Below are 18,599 nucleotides of genomic sequence, written 5' to 3' on the forward strand. Positions count from 1 at the left end.
GATAGAGGCCCCCATCCTCTTGCTAGTAAGTCCTCTGCTTCTTTCTAACTACCCACAATGCAGTTCTTATACATGGAAAAACCTTATTTTAAAATCCCAATTCTGTGGTCAGTCTACACTGAGTGGCCAGATTATTATGCGTTCAGAGATCATAATAATCTGGCCACTCAGTTATCTTCCAGACAGAAAAATCAACAAGGAGATGGTGGCCTTAAATGACACAGGATCAAATGGGTTTAATTGATATCTTCAGAACATTCCACCCCAAAGCAGAAGACTATGCATTCTTTTCAAATGCACATGGAATTTTTTCTAGGATAGACCACATGTTAGGACACAAAACAAGTCTCAGTAAATTTAAAATTGAAATCATATCAAGCATCTTTCTCTGACGATAATGCTATGAAACTTGAAATCAATCACAAGAAAACTGAAAAGCACAAAGACATGGACACTGAACAATATGTTACTAAACAATGAATGGGTTAACAAGGAGATCAAGGAAGAAATAAAAAAATACCTTAAAACCAATGAACACAACAACCCAAAATCTGTCGGACAGAGGGAAAGCAGTCTTAAGAGGAAACTTCATAGCCTTACAGGCCTACCTCAAGAAACAAGAAAAAGCTCAAATAAACAATGTAGTTTTATACTTAAAGGAACTTGAAGAAGCCGAAACCGGTTTGGCTCAGTGGATAGAGCGTTGGCCTGCGGACTCAAGGGTCCCAGGTTCGATTCCGGTTAAGGGCATGTACCTTGGTTGCGGGCACATCCCCAGTAGGGGGTGTGCAGGAGGCAGCTGATCGATGTTTCTCTCTCATCGATGTTTCTAACTCTCTATCCCTCTCTCTTCCTCTCTGTAAAACATCAATAAAATATATTTAAAAAAAAAAAAAAAGGAACTTGAAGAAGAACAAACAAAGCCCACAGTGCATAGAAGGAAGGAAATAATAAAGATCAGAACCGAAATAAGTGAAATATAGTCTAAAAAACAATACAAAAGATCAATGAAACCAAGAGCTGGTTCTTTGAAAAGATAAACAAGATTGGCAAACCTTTAACCAAACTCATCAAGAAAAAAAGAGAGAGGCCCCAAATAAAATCAGACATGAAAGAGGAGTAACAACTGACACCAAAGAAATACAAAGGATTGTAAGAAAATATTACGACAACCAAACACCAACAAATTGGACAATCTGGAAGAGACTGATAAATTCCACCCTAGACAGTTTTGCTCAGTGGGTAGAGTATTGACCTGCAGAACAAAGGGTCCCAGGTTCGATTCTAGTCAAGGGCACATACTTTGGTTGCAGGCTCCTCCCCAACACAGGGCCCTGGTCAGGGTGAGTGCAGGAGGCAACCAATCAATGTGTTTCTCTCATATCAATGTTACTGTCTCCCTCTCTCTTCCACTCTCTCTAAAAATCAATGGAAAAATATCCTCAGTGGTTGAATGTAGGCCTATGAACCAGGAGTTCACCATTCAATTCCCGGTCAGGGCACATGCCCAGTTGCAGGCTCTATCCCGTGTGGGGCATGTAGGAGGCAGCCAATCAATGATTCTCTCTCATCGTTGATGTTTCTATCTCTCTCTCCCTTCATCTCTGAAATCAATAAAAATGTATCTTACCTAATAATAGACAAACATGTAAATTGACCATACCTCTGCTACGCCCACCAGCCAATCAGGAGGGAATATACAAATTAGGACAAAGATGGTGGCCGCCCAGATGCTCCAGGCAAGGAGTGGCCAGGCAGGGCAGGATGCCTGCTATGAGAGGGAGGGCGAGGGGCGAGGGGCTCTACAGGAGCAGCACTCTGGCCCCACAGCGAAGACAAGACTGCAGACTCCAGAGTCTGCAGCAAAGTCGGCAAACTCCAGCAGGAGCAAAGGCCTGGGTCCTAGGTGTCGGAGGAAAACTGGTGCTGGAAGCCAAGGGAAGTAAGGCCTATTGCACGAATCTCTTCGTGCAATGGGCCTCTAGTTTTTTAATAAAAGACATACACCATAATCAAGTGGGATTTATTATAGGGGTGCAAGGTTGGCAGAATGTCCACAAAACATAAATGTGACATACCACATACACAAAGGATAAAAACCACATGCTTTTTTTTTTAATATATTTTTATTGATTTCAGAGAGGAAGAGAAATAGAAACACCAATGATGAGAGAGAATCATTGATCAGCTGCCTCCTGCATACCCCCTACTGGGGATCAAGCCCACAACCCAGGCATGTGCCCTTGACCGGAATCGAACCTGGAACCCTTCAGTCTGCAGGCCAACACTCTATCCACTGAGCCAAACCGGCTAGGGCCACATGATCTTAATTGCTATAATTTCATCATAAATTCTTTTCTTTTTTTTAATATATCTTTATTGACTTCAGAGAGGAAGAGAGAGGGAAAGAGAGACAGAAACATCAATGATGAGAGAGAATCATTGATTGGCTGCCTCCTGCACGTCCCTTAATGGGGATCAAGCCCGAAACCCAGGCACATGCCCTTGACTGGAATCAAACCTGGGACCCTTCAGTCCACAGGCTGACGCTCTATCCACTGAGCCAAACCAGCTAGGGCTCATCATAAATTCTGATATATGACAGGACATGTCTCCTCTCCTAGCTTCTTTAGATATATCCTGATTATTGTTGGCCCTTCACATTTCCATAAAAATTTAAGAATCAGCCTTGTTCAAAGTCTGATTATGTAAGAGATCAACCAAAGGACTTGTATGCATGCATATGAGCATAACCAATGGACACAGACAGTGGGGGGGGGGGGGGGGGGTGCATGTGCTGGTGGGCGCGGCCGGTGAGAGGTCAATGGGGGAAAAAGGAGACTTATGTAATACTTTAAACAATAATTTAAATTTTTTTAAAAAAACAACACATGATCATATCAAGAGATGCAGAATAAGCATTTGATAAAGTCCAGCAGCTATCCTATATAATAAGAGAGGAATATGCTAATTATCCATTACACCCTGAGGTGTAACGACCAACCGGGGAACCACCAGATCACGGATCTGCAGGAGGGTAGGGCAGTGAAGTACAAGTGGGCTGCGGAGAGCTACAGGAGGGGGCAGGGCAGCAAGCTATGAGGGGAGAGGGGAGGGGGGGCAGGGGGAGCTACAGGAGGGTGGGGCAGCAAGCAAGTGAGAGGCGGAGAGCTACAGGAGGGGGCAGGGCAGCAAACTATGAGAGGGGGGCGGGGGGGAGCTACAGGAGGGTGGAGCAGCGGGCAGAGAGCTACAGGAAGGTGGGCAGTGACCTACTGGCGCACGGATTCGTGTTCGGGGCTACTAGTTTATGATAAAAACTCTCAGCAAAGTGGGAATAGAGGGAACACACTGCCCAGATGTTCCTAGCTGGCCTAGGCCCATGCCTATCCTCTCCAACTCCCCAATCCTGCCCCAAAGTGGCCTCAGAAATATTTTCTGAAGGCAAATCCAACTTGGGGAGAGGGTGCAATGCTGGTCTCTCATGGGCTGCAGGTGGAACCCGCCCCCACCTGACACTGCCTTTTCCCGGGCTCCAGCCCCACCTCCTTATTGGTTCAGCCCTCCCCTTCCCAGCTGAGCTCAGACCTTCCCCAATTAAATTCTGCCCTCTGACCAGGGTTAAGCCACACCCCTCCCTGGCCTCAATGAGCCTTCAAGGGGCCTGCGCACCAAAGTCACTTCATTTTTACTCTAAACCTCCTATTTCATCACAAGGTCTCCTTCCAAAATTGACCCCAGAGCACACCAGAACGAGGGCAAGCCAGACTCTGCCTCTGCCTCCTGGGAGGTCTGCAACTCCAATGTCCACCTGTCCCAGTCCCCACTTTGGGACCTACTTCTGCATCCACTTCCTCCCCCAGGACCTGCCAGATTCCTCGCCTCAGGGCCAGGCCTAGGAGGCCCCAGGTGTGTCTGGTTCAGAGCGTGTGGTGTGGTGGACGATGAGGCGGGGGGGGGCGGGGCAGGGTGAACAGTATAGAGACTGGTGTAAGGATCCAGGCAGTGACCTCTCTGCAAGGCCTCAGGTCAGGGGTCAGCTCAAGTCTGGAGACCTTTCTGGGTCATAAATTCTATCACCCTCAAAAAAAAATTTCAGTCACACCTTGACCCAGGCTTGGTAGTGGCATTTTAATGGCTTTCACTGGTGTAACAGCAGCAAGAAGAGAAGAGGAAGGTGGCCTGACCCCTGCAGGAGGGGGCTCAGCTGGAAAGGGGGCAGCCTGCCCCCAGCAGGTCTAGCTCTCCTCTTCCCATTGGACGGAGGCCAGGAATGTGCGGATTTCCATGGGCTGCAGTGTGATGCTGGCAGGGTCCAGCCGGGGGTGAGAGGGCTTGCGTGTGGGGCCTGGGGAGGTGCAGGGGAAGAGTGAGGGGCGCAGACTTACTCTGCCTCACTCCCCCACCGCTGTGCTCCCTCCCCTGGGCCTGGACACAGCCATATACCCTCAAATCTGTCACCAGGGCCTCACTACCAGACTCTTCAATTGCTTCCCAGGGCCTGGATACCACCCCCAGGTCCCCAAATCCCTCCCAATGCCTGGCCACTGCCCTCACACCCTCAAGTCCCACCTCAGGGATTGTCAGGCAAACCCCAAGGTTGATGAAAAGCCCCACCCCACTCCCAAACTAGACACTGACAGAGACTCAGATCTTGTTCTTGGGACTGCACTCCAACCTCAAACACCGAAGATCCACCACTAGTTTGCTGTACTTATTTAAGACCCTTATACCCCCAGCTGGATCTGAACACCACCACAGACCCTGGAGCTGCACTGGGTCTTGGCCAACACTCCCACACCTCCCACACGGCCCCCAGCTCCCAACCCCGGGCAAGCCCTCACCCGTGTTCGGTGTCCACTGGAGCCTGGAGGCCCTGGCCCGGAGCTGGTTGGCAGCCAGCGTGGTCTCCTGAAGGTCGGTGATGGTGAAGGCAGAGAACAGGTCCTGCAGGCAGCGGGTGGGCGGGGCTGAGCGGGGGAGGGTCCACGCCAGGTTTCCCCTCTCCCTTCTCTGGCGTCTCTCCCGTTTCCTTCCCACCTCTGCCCTCCTCACCCTCAAGTCCAAGGTAACTGGAGAGCTCAAGTTGCCGACCATGTCCTCCCCTAGGGCGAACTGGTGCTCCAAGCGCAGCAGCAGCATTTCCGGGCCCCAGCGGGCTAGTGTGAGCAGGTGCACATTGGGCGGCAGCTCGCGCCGCAATCCCGAGAACTGAGGGAGGGGAGGAAGGGGGCGGGGCGGGGCTGAGCCGGAGGGGCGGGGCTGAGCCGGAGGGGCGGGGCTGAGCGGGGGCGGGGCTGAGCGGGGGCGGGGCTGAGCCGGAGGGGCGGGGAGGGGCGGGGCGGGGCTAGACCGGAGGGGCGGGGCTGAGCCGGGGGCGGGGCGGGGCCGGAGGGGCGGGGCTGAGCCAAGCCAGAAGGCGAGGACCCGACGTGAGGGGCGGGATTTAGCGAGGGGAGGGGTTTAGCCGTGGTCAGGGGGCAGGATTGAACGTGGGACGGACGGGGCCCAGCCAGAAACGGAAAGGCTGAGCTAATGAGAGGATGGGGCAGCGCTGGGCTGGGGGGCCGTCCGACTGATCTGGCCTGAGACCCAGAGAGGGCGGGGCTGAAGCACGGAGAGGCGGGGCTGGCCGAGGGGCGGGCGGAGCCTGGGGGAGGTAGGAAGGGCGAGCAGAGGTGCGGGAAGGGGCAGGAGCGGCGGGTGTGAACCCAGTCCACGAGGGCTGGGACTGAGCTGCGACTGGACGCTAGCTAGATCACGGCCTCCCCGGGGAGAGCTGGGGGCCAGCGACGTGAGTCCTGGCTGAGCCTAGAGAGATCCGCCCCCACCTCAGGCTTCATCCAGCTCCTCTCTTTCTGCTGGCCCCCCAGCCCTCACCTGCTTGCGCGGGGAGACCTCCAAGTGGTAGGGGGTGCCGCCGCCCCTGGCCAGCACAAGCTGCGGGGCCAAGAGCTCCTTTTCCGCCTGCAACCGGTGCCCTACGGCCGCGGTCCGGGCCTTGTCCAGCAGCACGAGGTGCCGCCCTCGTACCCACAACCCCGTATTCTCTGTCTCTAGCAGGGGCTCCCCAACTCCGCGATCGTCGTCTCTCAGCAGCCTTCGGTGCACCTGCGGGAAAGTGGCCAAAAGAGGGTGAAGGCTCCTCTGGCCAATTTCAGGGCCAGAAATTGTGGAAACTTCCAGATAAAGTGAACATTGGGGGGATCAGAGGAGAATGAAGGTATGGTATGGGGGACCCCAGCAGATGAGGGGATCCTACCTACCAGAAGAGAGGGAGGTAGAGACCTAAAGGAAGCCTGGGTAGAGCAGGTCAGGAATTGGAGGGGGCGCCTGAGTTAGGGTTAGCTCACCCTAACCCTAACCCTCAATCTCACCCTCAAAAAAAAAAACATGGAGTAAACTTCTTACATAGGAATGGAGGTCTCAGCTTGGTGGGACCCCAAACAGAAGGGTGCAACTAGCAGAGAACTGGAAGAGAACCTGGCTTCAAGGCCCAGCAGGGGCCGGGGCCGGAGGGGGGGGGGGTCACTGGTGGGAGAAGCCAGGCTTAGATGGGGCTGGGACCACTCACCATGAGCTCTATGGAGCCATCGCTCAGGCTGCTGCCCCCCTGGGAGCGGTCAGTCAGCACTGTCAGCTGCATGTTCCCATCCTGGGGGCAAGGGATGAGAGTGAGGAAGCACACGGCCAGCCAGCCCGGGCCCCAGGCAGGCAGCACAGGGCATGGTGGACACGGCCAACGGCAGCTGGGAGATGCTAAGAATGAGGGGTGACACCACTGGGTAGAAGTGTCTGGCAAAGGTGGGGAGCAGGACAGGGGAGGGGGTACCGTAATGTAAATGCGGCTGTTGACTGGATAGTAGTTTCCTGCCACTGGCTCAGTCTGGTTCAGCTTCCAGGTGGGACGATAATCCCGCCTGGGGAGGGGGGGAGGGAGGGGGAGGGTTTGGTCAGACCTGGGTTCTGGCTCCCCTTCCCCAACTCCCTTTCCCAGGCTCACCCACTCCTCACTCCCCCTTCATACTCTCCCACCCACACTCATAGGATCGGCAGGTGCCTCCATCACCCATGGGCCCCAACACACCGCAGTCCACTCCTGGGTGCCCCCAGTCACCCCACCTCCTCTCCAGGATCTCCCGGCCATTGCTGTCGGTGAAGAAGAGTCCCTTTGTCTCCAGCGCAGTGTCAAAACGACTGATGACTTCCTTCCCCCAGCCATCACTAGACCCAACGGAACAGCAAAATTGTGGGCCAGGCCTACCATCACTCTGCCCTGGCCCCTACCCCGGAGGCCCAGGCTGTGCCACTCACCCCACGGGTATTGGTCCCACCGTCCACTCCAGCTCCAGGTGCCGCTTTCCCGGGTACAGGCGAACCACCTGGGAACACCAGGCTGAGAAGTTCTGGTGCACCTCCTGCACCAAGGCCGTCTGCAGGCACATTGGGCAAGTGTGAGCTTGCACCTGAGCGGAGGGGAACCCTACAAATGCCCACCCCTGCCGTGAACCTCACAAACGCCTACATCAGGGTCAACCCCACTAAGAGCATGAGAACACAACCTACCTGCCTCATCTCCTAGGTGTGAGGCCCATACTTCCCGCCACAGTCAATGCCACATAATTCTTGCTTGCTACCCCATCCTCCTCCTTAGAATGCGATTCTAGCTGGGCATGTGGCTACCTAAATAAAGACTGTATCGTCCAACCTTCCCTGAGGCCATCAGTAGCTGTGGTCTTCCCAACACAAAGTGATTAAAGTGGTGTAAACAACATTTCTTGCCCCTCCCGCTAGCTCAAATGCAAATGTAATGGCTGGAGCTTGAGCAGCCATCTTGGGTTATGAGGTAGAAGCTGAAGGCTGAGGAAGGCAGAGCAATGAAACAGAAGGGGCCTGGATGACTGCGGAACCACCCCATCCACCCTGGATGGTGCAGCCAGACTTCCTGTCCCATGGAAAGACCCTGTCTTGTTTTAGGCAGTTAATTTGGGTAATTCTGTTACAACAGTAAAACTATATCCTAACCTTCACGTCAAAGGTGAGTCTTACCATTACCTGCCCCATCCTAACAGGAAATGTCCACAAGAAGCCCCGGGAAACCCCACACGCATGAGCCCCTGTCCCAACCAGATGCATGCTCAGCTACCCACCTAGTGAGACCCACCCAAGCCCTATCCAAGTGTGAATTCTCCAATATCCACCCCAAATAGAATCCTGTCCTAGCACAGATCCTTGGTGAACTCTTCAAGATACTCTACCTATTTCCCCCCATTCACTCCACACCCAGCTTCAAAAGCTAAGTATTCTACTGACCCCTGCAGCAGATGTGAATGCCTTTGACCCCTGCAGCAGATGTGAATGCCTTTGTCAACATAAAAGCTGATGAATCCCAGCCCTGTGGAAGGATTTCCAATCTTCCCCTCCGTCTGAGCCCTCCCTCTCCCGCACTCCCACCCCGCACATTGCATACCACCCTCCCAGGCTGCACACACACACATACATAACCCAAATGCCCACTCATCATTCCTGGCCCCGCACCTTCACCAGGCGGGTTTGAGCCCAACGGCTGATGAACAGTGGTTCCTGTCGGTTGGGTCTGAAGATGTAGGCACCTGAGGCCTGGGAGCTTAGTTTGTTTCCTGTACTGGCGTTGTACCTGGGGCCGGGAAAGGTAGTGTCAGGTAAGAGACCCCAGCTCTCCTCCCAGCCCCTCCCTGGCCTAGTGGCCATCCCTCACCAGTAGAAGGCCTGGCGAACAGGCAGCAGGAGGTCCTGCTCCAGGTTCTTCATCTCCACCAAGAGCCCCGTGTCAGGGTCAAACCTGGCCGAGATGTACTGGGCAGAAGAGGGTGGACAGATGTTAATGACCATCCCTTCAGCCAAGGGCAATTTCCTCCTTCCTGGGGCTCAGGAGAAAACCCTAGAGTCACTCTCCCCTCCTCTCTCTTGCTCACTCCTCACTCCTGACCCTACTGGCAAATCCTAATAGCTCCACCTTCTACCTCATCATCAGTCTGCCCTTTCTGACCATCTCCAAGGCCTTCCTGGACTAGTGAGTGCTGCTGACCAATTCCTGGCCTCCCGGGTCTGTTTCCCCCCAGAACTGCCAGAGGTCACTGCGACCCCTAAATCCAATCTTTAGCTGGTCTGCTGGGGAACCAGGGCAGCTAGTGTAACTGACAAGAATCACAGTGCCAAGGTCCAGCAGACTTCTGAAGACCCATGAAGCCCTAGCCGATTTGGCTCAGTAGCTAGAGTATTGGCCCTCGGACTGAAGGGTCATGGGTTTGATTCCGGTCAAGGGCACATACATCAGTTGCAGGCGGGATCCCTGGGCCTGGGCGCATGGGGGAGGCAACCATCAATGTGTCTCTCTCACATCAATGATTCTCTCTGTCTCTCCCCTCCCTTCCACTCTCTCTAAAATCAATGGGGAAAAAATATCTTCAGGTGAGGATTACCACACACAAAAAGAAAATTTATATATTTTAATTTATTTTAGTGCCTTTGTCTGCCTGGATTCCTCTTCCCCCAAAATGTCCTCCAAGTGGCCACATGGCTTCCTCCCTCAGGTCTCTGACACACCTTCACTTAATTTGCAGGCCCCTACCACCATCAGCTTTGATGTATCTGTCAAGTGCCACCCATAATCACACCAGTCCCTCCAAACAGCCCCGGTAGAGAACATTGAAACTCAAAGGAAGGCAGTCACTCACTCAAGGGCACACAATGGGGGGGGGGGGGGGGGGGCGGGGGAAGGGGGTGACATTAGACCATGAACCCAAGACCTGCTGACCCAGAGTCAATGCAGCTCACTATGACATCTCAAACTTGTCGCTGGGGCAGAGTAGGGGATCTGAATGGGTTCTCACCTCATTTTGGATGGTCAAGTCACGGGACGAGGGCTTGACATGTAATGAGGACTTGACGTGAGAAGAGGACTTGATCCAAGATAAGGACTTCCGGAATCTGGGCTCAGGGGGGTGAGCCCGTGGGCTCCAGCCAGGTACCTGGGTTACTGAGTAGATGCTGAAGCCGAGGGCAGGCACTGAGGCTGAGAAAAGGAGCTCCTGTACATTTGAGCTGGGCATTGTCACCACCTCAGGACAGAGAGAAGGAAGTCTGAGTCAAGAGGCTGTGTGTACACATATAGAGGCGTATAACAGGGAGGGGTCACGCTCCAGAAGGGGAAGGAGTCCCAGGACAGGGAGAAGAAATGTAGGTGTGGGGCGGGATAATGAGGGGGGAGAGGAATTCTGAGTTCAAGATTGCAGAGAAGCCCTAGCTGGTTTGGCTCAGTGGATAGAGCATCAGCCTGCAGACCGAAGGGTCCGGGGTTCCATTCCAGTCAAGGGCACAGGCCTGGGTTGCAGGCTGGATCCCTAGTAGGAGGCGTGCAGGAGGCAGCCAATCAATGATTCTCTCTCATTATTGATTTTTCTCTCTCTCCCTCTCTATCCCTTCCTCTCTGAAATCAATAAAAACATACTTTTTTAAAAAGAAAAATATTTCATGGGGAGATATTAAAAAGAGGGAGCTACAGGGGAGGAATGTTCCCAGGAGATTTGATATTAAGAGGCAGAGGGGGCAGATTCAGAGGAGGAAGAGAAAGTTCTGGGCGGGAGGTACTCATGGAAGGGCAGGTATCCATGAAGACAGGCATCCAAGAGAGGAGGCGTCCATGGGGGAAGGGAGAAATGCCCATGAGGGGAGGCAGTCATTGGAGGAGGGTGTTCATGGGAGGGATATTCATTAAATGAGCTCACATCGCTGGGCACAACTGCACCACTGGGATCCTTCACAAGGAAAACGTGTTTGCTGACTGGAAGCCGCACCATCCAATTTACTTTCCGCCCCAAAGGGTTATACACGATCACCTGGAACTGGAGTGGGAGGATCAGAGTGCGCATGAGTCACAGCCGGCCTTTCCCAAACCCATCCCCATGCACTGCAACGACCCTGGGCGATCCAAGGCCCTATGAGGTCCCCATCCAGCCCCGGCTACCCTGTGGCCCACGTGATCTGGCCCAGAGGGATCCTTCAGAATAATTTGGCTACCAGTCCCACCTCATCTTCTCCCAGTCCCGGATTTGCAGCTCTCATCCCACCCATTAGACCTGCCTTCCGGCCCCGCCCCCCACCCCACCCCACCCCACCCTAGCCCACCCATCCCAAGCGAGGCTCACGCTCTTTGAAGTCTGGCTGAGCGGACACAGGCTGGTGTTGAGATTGTGGCAGAAAGAGAACACCTCCTTGGAGCCGCTGAGCCGCGCTAGCGCGTTGCTCAGGAGAACCTGGGGAGGAACAGAAAGGCCTGGGTCCACTCTGCAAGCCCACGGGGAGCTTCCTCGCCCCACCCAGGCCCCGCCCTACAAGACCTTAGGGGCCCTGCCCCATTTCTGTCTCCGCACTCCCACCCCACCTCCCCCCCCCTCCGCCCCCACTAGTAGCCCTTCCAGGCCTCGCCCCATTCTAGATCCCTCATTCCAGGCCCCGCCCCACTAGCTCTTATAGGCTCCGCCCTGCTGCCTTGTCCTGCCCCATTCTTATCTATGCCCCGCCTGCCGCAAGCCCCGCCCCACAAGCCCTTCTAGACTCCACCCCACTGCCTTGACCACGCCCTTCCTGTCTCCGCCCTTATGCCCCAGACCCCGCCCCATGCACCTCACAGGGTTTCCAGCCAGCTGCCAGCTGGCGAGCGTAGTCATCGGCCACATGTTGCTTGGAGGTCCCACTGACTGCATCGTGGTGCTGGAGCACAGCCATTGCCTCATCTGCAGGCAGATGGTGGTGAGCGAGTGGGGAGCTGGGTGGGGTCTGTGCAGGACTCTGAGCCCTGATCTCAGAGAGCTGCGAATGGTCACATGCAGGGCGCCAGGATTCTTAGGGGCTTTCAGAAGGGACTCAAGGATGTGGCCATGGTCTGGTGTCCAGCTTGGGCCCCGCCCCCACCTCCTCACCAAACCATACACCTACTGAGGGGTGCACTGTCCCCAGCGCCATAGGGTCCCATGTTGGCCGCTGGACCTGCCAGTGCCTCCAGCTGGTTGCACACCTAGGAGGCAGGGAGTATGTTGAGGCATGGGGCCAGCTAGGATCCCTGGGCTGCCCCCTTGAGTCTAGCACCCACTCACCTGCAGGAAGTTATAGCTGAGGCGCTCGTAGCGTTTGAGGGCCGGCCGGCTGGTAAAGTAGCCAGTCCAGAACATGTGGGGGCCATCGGCATAGGGGAAGAAGTCATCCTGTTTCACCGACCTGCAGCGGCAGAGGCATTGCGGGCAGAGTCACTACCCACAGGGCATGCAAACCCCCCTCAAGCTCCCCAGGCCCCCCAAATACCAGGTGAGCTTGGCCTTGTTCAGCTCCCAGAGGTAGCAGGCCGGAGTGGAGTAGAGAACGTTGACACGGCTCCCATTGGCCTGCTGCTGGGGGAAGGTGTTGCATGTGTGAGCCCTCTGGAGTCTGCAACTTCCTGAGGGGGTGGGCCCACAGGTGGGCAACACATACACACATTTATGCATCCAGTGGGTGCAGATTCTCTTAATACACATTTTGAATGCAAACCAATAACCAAGCGTGAAAATGTATTTTGGCCAAACCTAAATATTACCAGCCTGGAAAGAATTTCAGTGATGCAAGAATAAATCTGAAATATTACTAAACTTTTAAATAATTTCAATTGTATTATTAAAAACTTTCATGGAAAAATTAAATCTGACATATAGGGCAGGAATAATCATTTCTCAGCACTGTCAGGTTATTGCTAAATGACACAATTGTCATAGTGAATAGAGGCTCACTTTCAACTGAGGGAGGTAGAGGAACAAGCTCGGTTGGTTAGCGTGTCGTCCCAATATGCCAAGGTTGTGGGTTCGATCCCCGGTCAGGGCACATACAAGAATCAACCCAATGAATGCATCAATAAGTGGAACAACAAATCAATGTCCCCCTCCCCCCCGCTCTTTCTCTCTCTCTCTCTTCCTCTCAAATCAATCAATAAAAACTTTTTTTTTTTTTGAAAGAAGGTGACATCTTCCATGAGGAAAGGATGTTTGTACCAGTACATGGTACAAGTAGATGCTCATTCACTCACTTGAAGGGAAGTGCATGAGACCACAGGCCTCTATGGGCGGACACACATCTACACTTCTTCAGCACAGTCATATACAGCGTTACATACACAGACCCACATACACACTGTATTCACTCAGCAATCACTCCATTCTTCAACTCGATGCTCAGGATGGCTGACGCAATCTAGAACCACAGGCCAGCCCCGCTGTGGAATTCACAGCCAAGTGCAGGAGAGAGACTGGACAGATAGTCAGTTGGTTACAGTCAGCCTGGACGGGACAGGTATTTGTGAAGACTGGTGTGAGTACAGAGGAAGAGCAAGAGCTCTGCCTGGGGTTTGTAAAGGCTTCCTGGAGTAGGAGACATTGGTATCTTAAAGGAGAAGCAGAATGTTTTCAGCCTCAAATAATAATAATAAACCAAAACCATAATACTTATTACTTACCTAGCACTGTTGTAACTGATCTGTGTAAATGAAGTCATTAAGCTCTTTACTAAACTTTTAAATAATTTCATTTGTATTATTAAAAACTTTCATGGAAAAATTAAATCTGACATATAGGGCAGGAATAATCAGCCTTATCAGGTAAGAACCACTACTATGCCCTTTTTCTAGGTAAGAATACGGGGAGGCACTGAGGGCTAAACGTTTCTGAAGGTCACAGAGCCAGTTAGTGGCAGAGCCAGGATCTGAACTGAGAGATTCCCACTTCCAGTAGAAAGAAGTGGTCAAAGAAGCCGTCAGTGGCGGGAGAAAAACCAAGGAAGTGTGATGTCCTGACAGCCCAGGAACATGGTATTTGCAGAAGGAAGTGATCAGGTTGTTCAAGCCTCCTCGGGGACATGGGGAAGACTGAGAAATGTCTTTTGGAAGGTCCTTGGTGATGGTCCTGAGAGCTGTTTTGGTGAAACAGCTGTGCAGGGAGCAAGTGGAAGTTGAAGACATGGGGATTGTGCCGGTAGACAACTCTGAGGATGGAAGTGATGGGAAGGGACATCTTAGATGGAAGAAGGGAGACAGGTTCTGTGCGATAGGAGAGTGACTGCCTGCCCACACAGCCACAAGCCACACGCCAATTACAAGAGCCACACCAATACATCTGAATAATGGCCACCCAAAAATGTCCATGTCCTAATACCTGTGACATGGCAAACAGGAATTAAGTTTGCATGTGGAATTAAGTTGCTAATCAGATGAACTTAAAACGGATATTATCCTAGATTATCTGGGTGACCCCAATGTAATCACAAGGGTCTTTAAAAGTGGACGAGGGAAGTGAAAGAAGTAAGAGTGAGAGAAGGAGATGTGGCAGTGGAAGCAGGATCAGACTTTAAGATGGAGGGAAGGTGCCATGAGCCAAGGAATGTGGGTGGCCTCCAGAAGATGAACAAGGCAAGGAAACTTTCCCCTAGAGCTTCCAGAAGGAACGCAGCCCTGCTGACATGTTGATTTTAGCCCCGAGACCAGTGTTGAACTTCTGACCTGTAGAACTATAAAATAATACATTTCTGTTGTTTGGAGCTGCTACGTTTCTGGTGATTAGCTTGTTACAGGAGCAAAAGAAAACTAAGAGAGCACCCATAGCTACTCCTCTTGACCCAAGGCCCAGGGATATAAGCACGCATGTGCACACAGGGTGGACACACTCACCTGGGCATTGACCAGCTGGATGAGCTTGTCAAGGTTCTTGAACCACATGTTGGCATTCTCATATTGGAAGTCCGAACCCATGGTCATCACAGTGTGGTTGGTGCGGTAGAACTGGCCCTGCAGACAGAGTGGGGGTGTCCTCAGGCCAGAGTGTCCTGGCCACCCCTTGCACAGCTGTGTCTTGGTATATATGTGGTCAATTGTGAATGCACAGTAGCATGGGGAGAGGGGTGTGCAGAAGTAGGTCACATGGGAACATAGGGACATGAACAGAAATAGCCACAAGTTGTTGAGTGCATTCTCTTGGGCCTGCCATGCTGTTTCATGACCACGGTGAGTGTGTGTGGTGGGGGAGGGCTCCACGGGCTTCTAATCAGGAGCACGGAAACCCAGGAGGAGGACATGGTGAGGTGAAGAGACTATCACCTTCCTCGGAGGGTATGAGGAGGTGTCAGGGAATCAATCCCTGGGCGTGAGAAGGGCCTGATGCATTATGCACCCCTGTTTTCCAGGTTCTGGACACTGGGGTTACCTGGTCTTTGGCTAACTTTAGGAAGTAATCAACCAGCTCTTCGGCGTTGTACTCAGGGCTGCGGCGGTCATCCACGATGGGTTTGTCAGCACACAGGACGTCCCAGCACAGGTTCTCCGGTGGGTTGTACATGTTGGGGAGCACACCTGTGGCCACACTTGACTCAGGGGGTAGCCCAGCACCCCGGACCTGCCCTGGAGTCATAGTCTGCCATGCCCCACCCAAGTCGGACTTCAGAATTTGCAGGGGCCCAGCGCAAAGTGCTGAGCCCTTGGTGGTAAATTATTAAAAACTTCAAGATGATGACAGCAGAGTGTAAAGCCCTGCCCCCACCTATCCACCCCCTTACTGGTGAAGAGGTCGGCGGTCGGGGGCTTCAGGCTGGCACTGGCCCGCCACACCTGCTCCATCTCAAGGTTCATCTTCCGCACCAATTTATCTTGGTAATCCAGGCGCCCGAAGAAGAAGCCGTCAAAGCCCATCTGGGAGTGGTGGGGGATGAGGACAGGAGTGGAGGGCAGGATGACTAAGTGCGAGGCCTTCTCACCACCACCCTCCAGCCCCCTCCGCATGAAAGGGGGGGGGGGGGTCAGAGCACAGAAAAAGGCAGGCCTATCCCTCTTTCCCTCTCCCTTCCTCTCTCTGACATTCTCTCTAGGCTGAGGATGGAAGGGGTCATGGCACTGGTCAAGAAGCCTCTAGCAAAACAGGGCAGGCCTCCACCTGCCACCTGGCTTGGGGAGGAGCCAGGATCCTAGCAAATGGGGCAGGACCAGGAGAGGGGGAGTCGGCAGCTAGAGGGGGGTGGTCAGCCTGGGCTGGGGCAGAGTCTCAAGAAGTTAGAGGGACAGGTCCCAAGGATGGGCGGGGATTGAGTGGTCGAAGGAGGAGTCAAAGCAACGAAGGGGATGGTCCAAGGGAGGCAGGTAAAGTACCTGCGCAAACAGTGAGGCCTGCTCCCGAGAATGGCCAAAGGGGTCGATGTGCCAGGCCACACGGGGGCGCCCGTCGTTGCCAAACGTGTCCTCAAGGAAGCGGAGCCCTAGTGTCATCTGGTCTATGATGGCTCCGTAGTGGGTGGCCGCCTCGTCATTCATCACCCAGCCACCGTTGGCAAACTCCAGGCGCCCTGTGCCAGTAGGGGCAAAATCCAGGTAGGCGGTCAGGGCCAGGAGTGTGGCTGGGGTTGGCAATGCAGGGGATGAGAAGACCTGCCTGCATGCCCAGGCCTGGAAGATGAGAGGTCTCTCCCAGGCCAGTCTAGCCAGATATGGAACAGAGGGCCTCCTGCATGGCAGGCTTCCCAGAGGATCTATTGGAGATGGGGCCTTGCAGGATGCATAAGAGTTCTACAAAGAAAGGGAAATTCCAGGCAGGCAGATCACATGCATGTAGCATGATGAAATCTCAGAAGGCAGGGTGGCAAAAACAGAAGCTAGACTGGGCTTCCTCTTTTCACTTCCTTGGGGCAGCTCACCCTGGCGCACCAGGTCCCGCACAACATCCTGTGTTGCATTTGTCTGTTGATGCCACCAACGGGAGAAGAAGGCCATCTCCACATAGACGAAGCGACGGGTGGGCTCCGCCAGCAGGGAAGAGATGACAGAGTCTAGGATGTACTGAACACCTGCATGTTGGATTCTATTGTGGACTGTGGACACAGGGGTCAAGCAATCAGGGACCAGCAAGCCAAAGGGGACAGTCCTAGACACAGGACCCCAAGCTGGGCATTGCCCCCTCCCTAATATCCAGGACCCAGGGAGCTCGGAGGGGTCATGGGAGTCCCAGGCGTCAGTCCCCACCTCTACTCACTGCCATAAAAGTACTGGTCCACTGTCTTGAGCCAGCCCACGTCATCATGTGTGTGGGCCACCAGGTGCACATTGAGCATGTTCGGCTTCACCGTGGGGCATGTCTGCACAGGGACCCCAAATGCACACTCACACACCCTGTCACCTACCCCAAAGTCAAGAGGCAGGTTGGGGTGGGAGTAGGGGTGGGGGACACGAGGAAAGTCTTGATCTAGAGGTGAGGAACTCAGAGAGGTCGGGACAGGCACTCCCAGGGAGGACACACACATAGTTGCGCTGACAGATACAACTCCCTAGTGGCACACTCCTCAGGGCAGCTCTCATTCACACCCTGGGGAAACAATAGTAGTAGCTAATATTTATTACGCATTTATAAATGCCAAGCAGCCACCTTGCGGGACAGGGACACTATTATCTCCAGTTTTCAGATGAGAGCGCTGAGATCAGAGAAGTGTAGTGACAGTCACGCAGACAGGAAGTGGAAGAGCCAGGCTGGAACTCCAGGCCGGCTGACTCGAGTTCCAGTTCTCAACCAGCACCCGCCCCCCAGCCCCCACACGCACACGCCCAATCGCACGGTTCAATGCATGCAAAGTCCAGGCAAACTGACCCACAGAAGCAGGACAGCAGGTACCGGCAGCCCCATTCTCAGACGCGCAGAGCCAGACCTCCCACTGACACAAAGCACGCACTCCGACCACACAGTCACATTAGCAACCATAAACTAGGCAACCCCAGAACAGACCCACCCACCCCTCCAGACCCTACTCGGGGCTTCCCTCTGGCTGGTGGACATTTCCGCTCGCGGACTCCCGCTCACCTCGTATCCCGCGGCCCGAACGCTGGGCGCAGCCAAAAACAAAAAAAGGAAGGAAAGAAGTGGGAGCGGTGGGCACAGTGCACCGGAGCTCGTCCAGGGCCACGCTGCGCCCCGGCCGCCGGCGGCGCGCTCCCCCAAAGGCCGCGCGTCGGCACCCATGGCTGCTCCGCCGCCGCCGCCTCGCCGCCACCCCTGCCTAAAGCCACTTCCCGGCTCGCACAGGCCCAGCAAAGGCCCCGCCCCCATATTGCGGCCTAGCCAATGGGAGCTTGTAGAGGCGGGGCTAGGGCGCAACTCGGCCTGTTATTGGATTGAGGCCGTGGTTCTGGATACTCCTAGAGGCACTGGCCCGTCCCACCCTTGGTTTGGCAGAAGAGCCTGGAACGTTTCGCCGCCTTCGTGTGGACTTGGGGACCCCCTTTGTCCCTGTGAGTGCAGAGGTCTCAGGTTTTCCTCCCAGTGCCGGGTTGCCTAGGAGGTGGAAAGTGTGCCTGGGGTCCTCCGGCGTTACATTAACCTTCAGGGCTAGGAGCAGGGAGGGTTTGATGGGGTCCGATTCTGTCCAATGGGAATGGAGACGTAGGGTAAAGGAGCTGTCCTTGGAGCGCTGGGAATGGGAGACATCCAGCCTACTTGAGAGAAGTTAGTACACGCAGACCCAGGAAAAAGCCCCAAGGCTGAAAACCTATCTCCATAAGCAGAGGGCAGGGG

The 18,599-nt window shown here is 54.1% G+C and overlaps 1 protein-coding gene across 2 annotated transcripts; it reads right to left on the reverse strand.

The window, feature by feature from the left end:
* Positions 1 to 4,112: 4,112 nt before the first annotated feature.
* On the reverse strand, positions 4,113 to 18,115 carry MAN2B1 (mannosidase alpha class 2B member 1). Of its 2 annotated transcripts, none has more exons than XM_079771173.1 (24): positions 17,889 to 18,115; positions 17,070 to 17,172; positions 16,735 to 16,908; positions 16,193 to 16,386; positions 15,607 to 15,739; positions 15,258 to 15,403; positions 14,726 to 14,842; positions 12,340 to 12,422; positions 12,135 to 12,255; positions 11,977 to 12,055; positions 11,665 to 11,774; positions 11,187 to 11,294; positions 10,767 to 10,883; positions 9,873 to 10,100; positions 8,738 to 8,835; positions 8,539 to 8,656; positions 7,315 to 7,433; positions 7,123 to 7,224; positions 6,833 to 6,920; positions 6,575 to 6,655; positions 5,881 to 6,111; positions 5,056 to 5,211; positions 4,845 to 4,947; positions 4,113 to 4,348 (listed from the first exon to the last, which is right to left on the reverse strand). In XM_079771173.1, the coding sequence occupies exons 1-24, from the start codon at positions 18,045 to 18,047 to the stop codon at positions 4,239 to 4,241; spliced, it is 3,078 nt and encodes a 1,025-aa protein (XP_079627299.1). In that variant the 5' UTR covers positions 18,048 to 18,115; the 3' UTR covers positions 4,113 to 4,238. The 2 variants fall into 2 exon arrangements, with proteins under 2 accessions (XP_079627299.1, XP_079627298.1); XM_079771172.1 differs by having other exon boundaries at positions 12,340 to 12,425.
* Positions 18,116 to 18,599: the final 484 nt, after the last annotated feature.

This window comes from Cnephaeus nilssonii (assembly GCF_951640355.1).
Source record: "Cnephaeus nilssonii genome assembly, chromosome: 5".
Classification (NCBI taxonomy): Eukaryota; Metazoa; Chordata; class Mammalia; order Chiroptera; family Vespertilionidae; genus Cnephaeus; species Cnephaeus nilssonii.

Excerpts from the sequence above, each read along its gene's own strand:
- MAN2B1 (XM_079771172.1), bottom strand. The coding sequence starts at position 18,047 with ATGGGTGCCGACGCGCGGCCTTTGGGGGAGCGCGCCGCCGGCGGCCGG. Across the intron at positions 5,212-5,880 it reads AGGTCTCCCCGCGCAAGCAG|TTCTCGGGATTGCGGCGCGA; the intron begins GTGAGGGCTGGG and ends CCCCTCCCTCAG. Across the intron at positions 4,948-5,055 it reads CAGTTACCTTGGACTTGAGG|GACCTGTTCTCTGCCTTCAC; the intron begins GTGAGGAGGGCA and ends CGCTGCCTGCAG.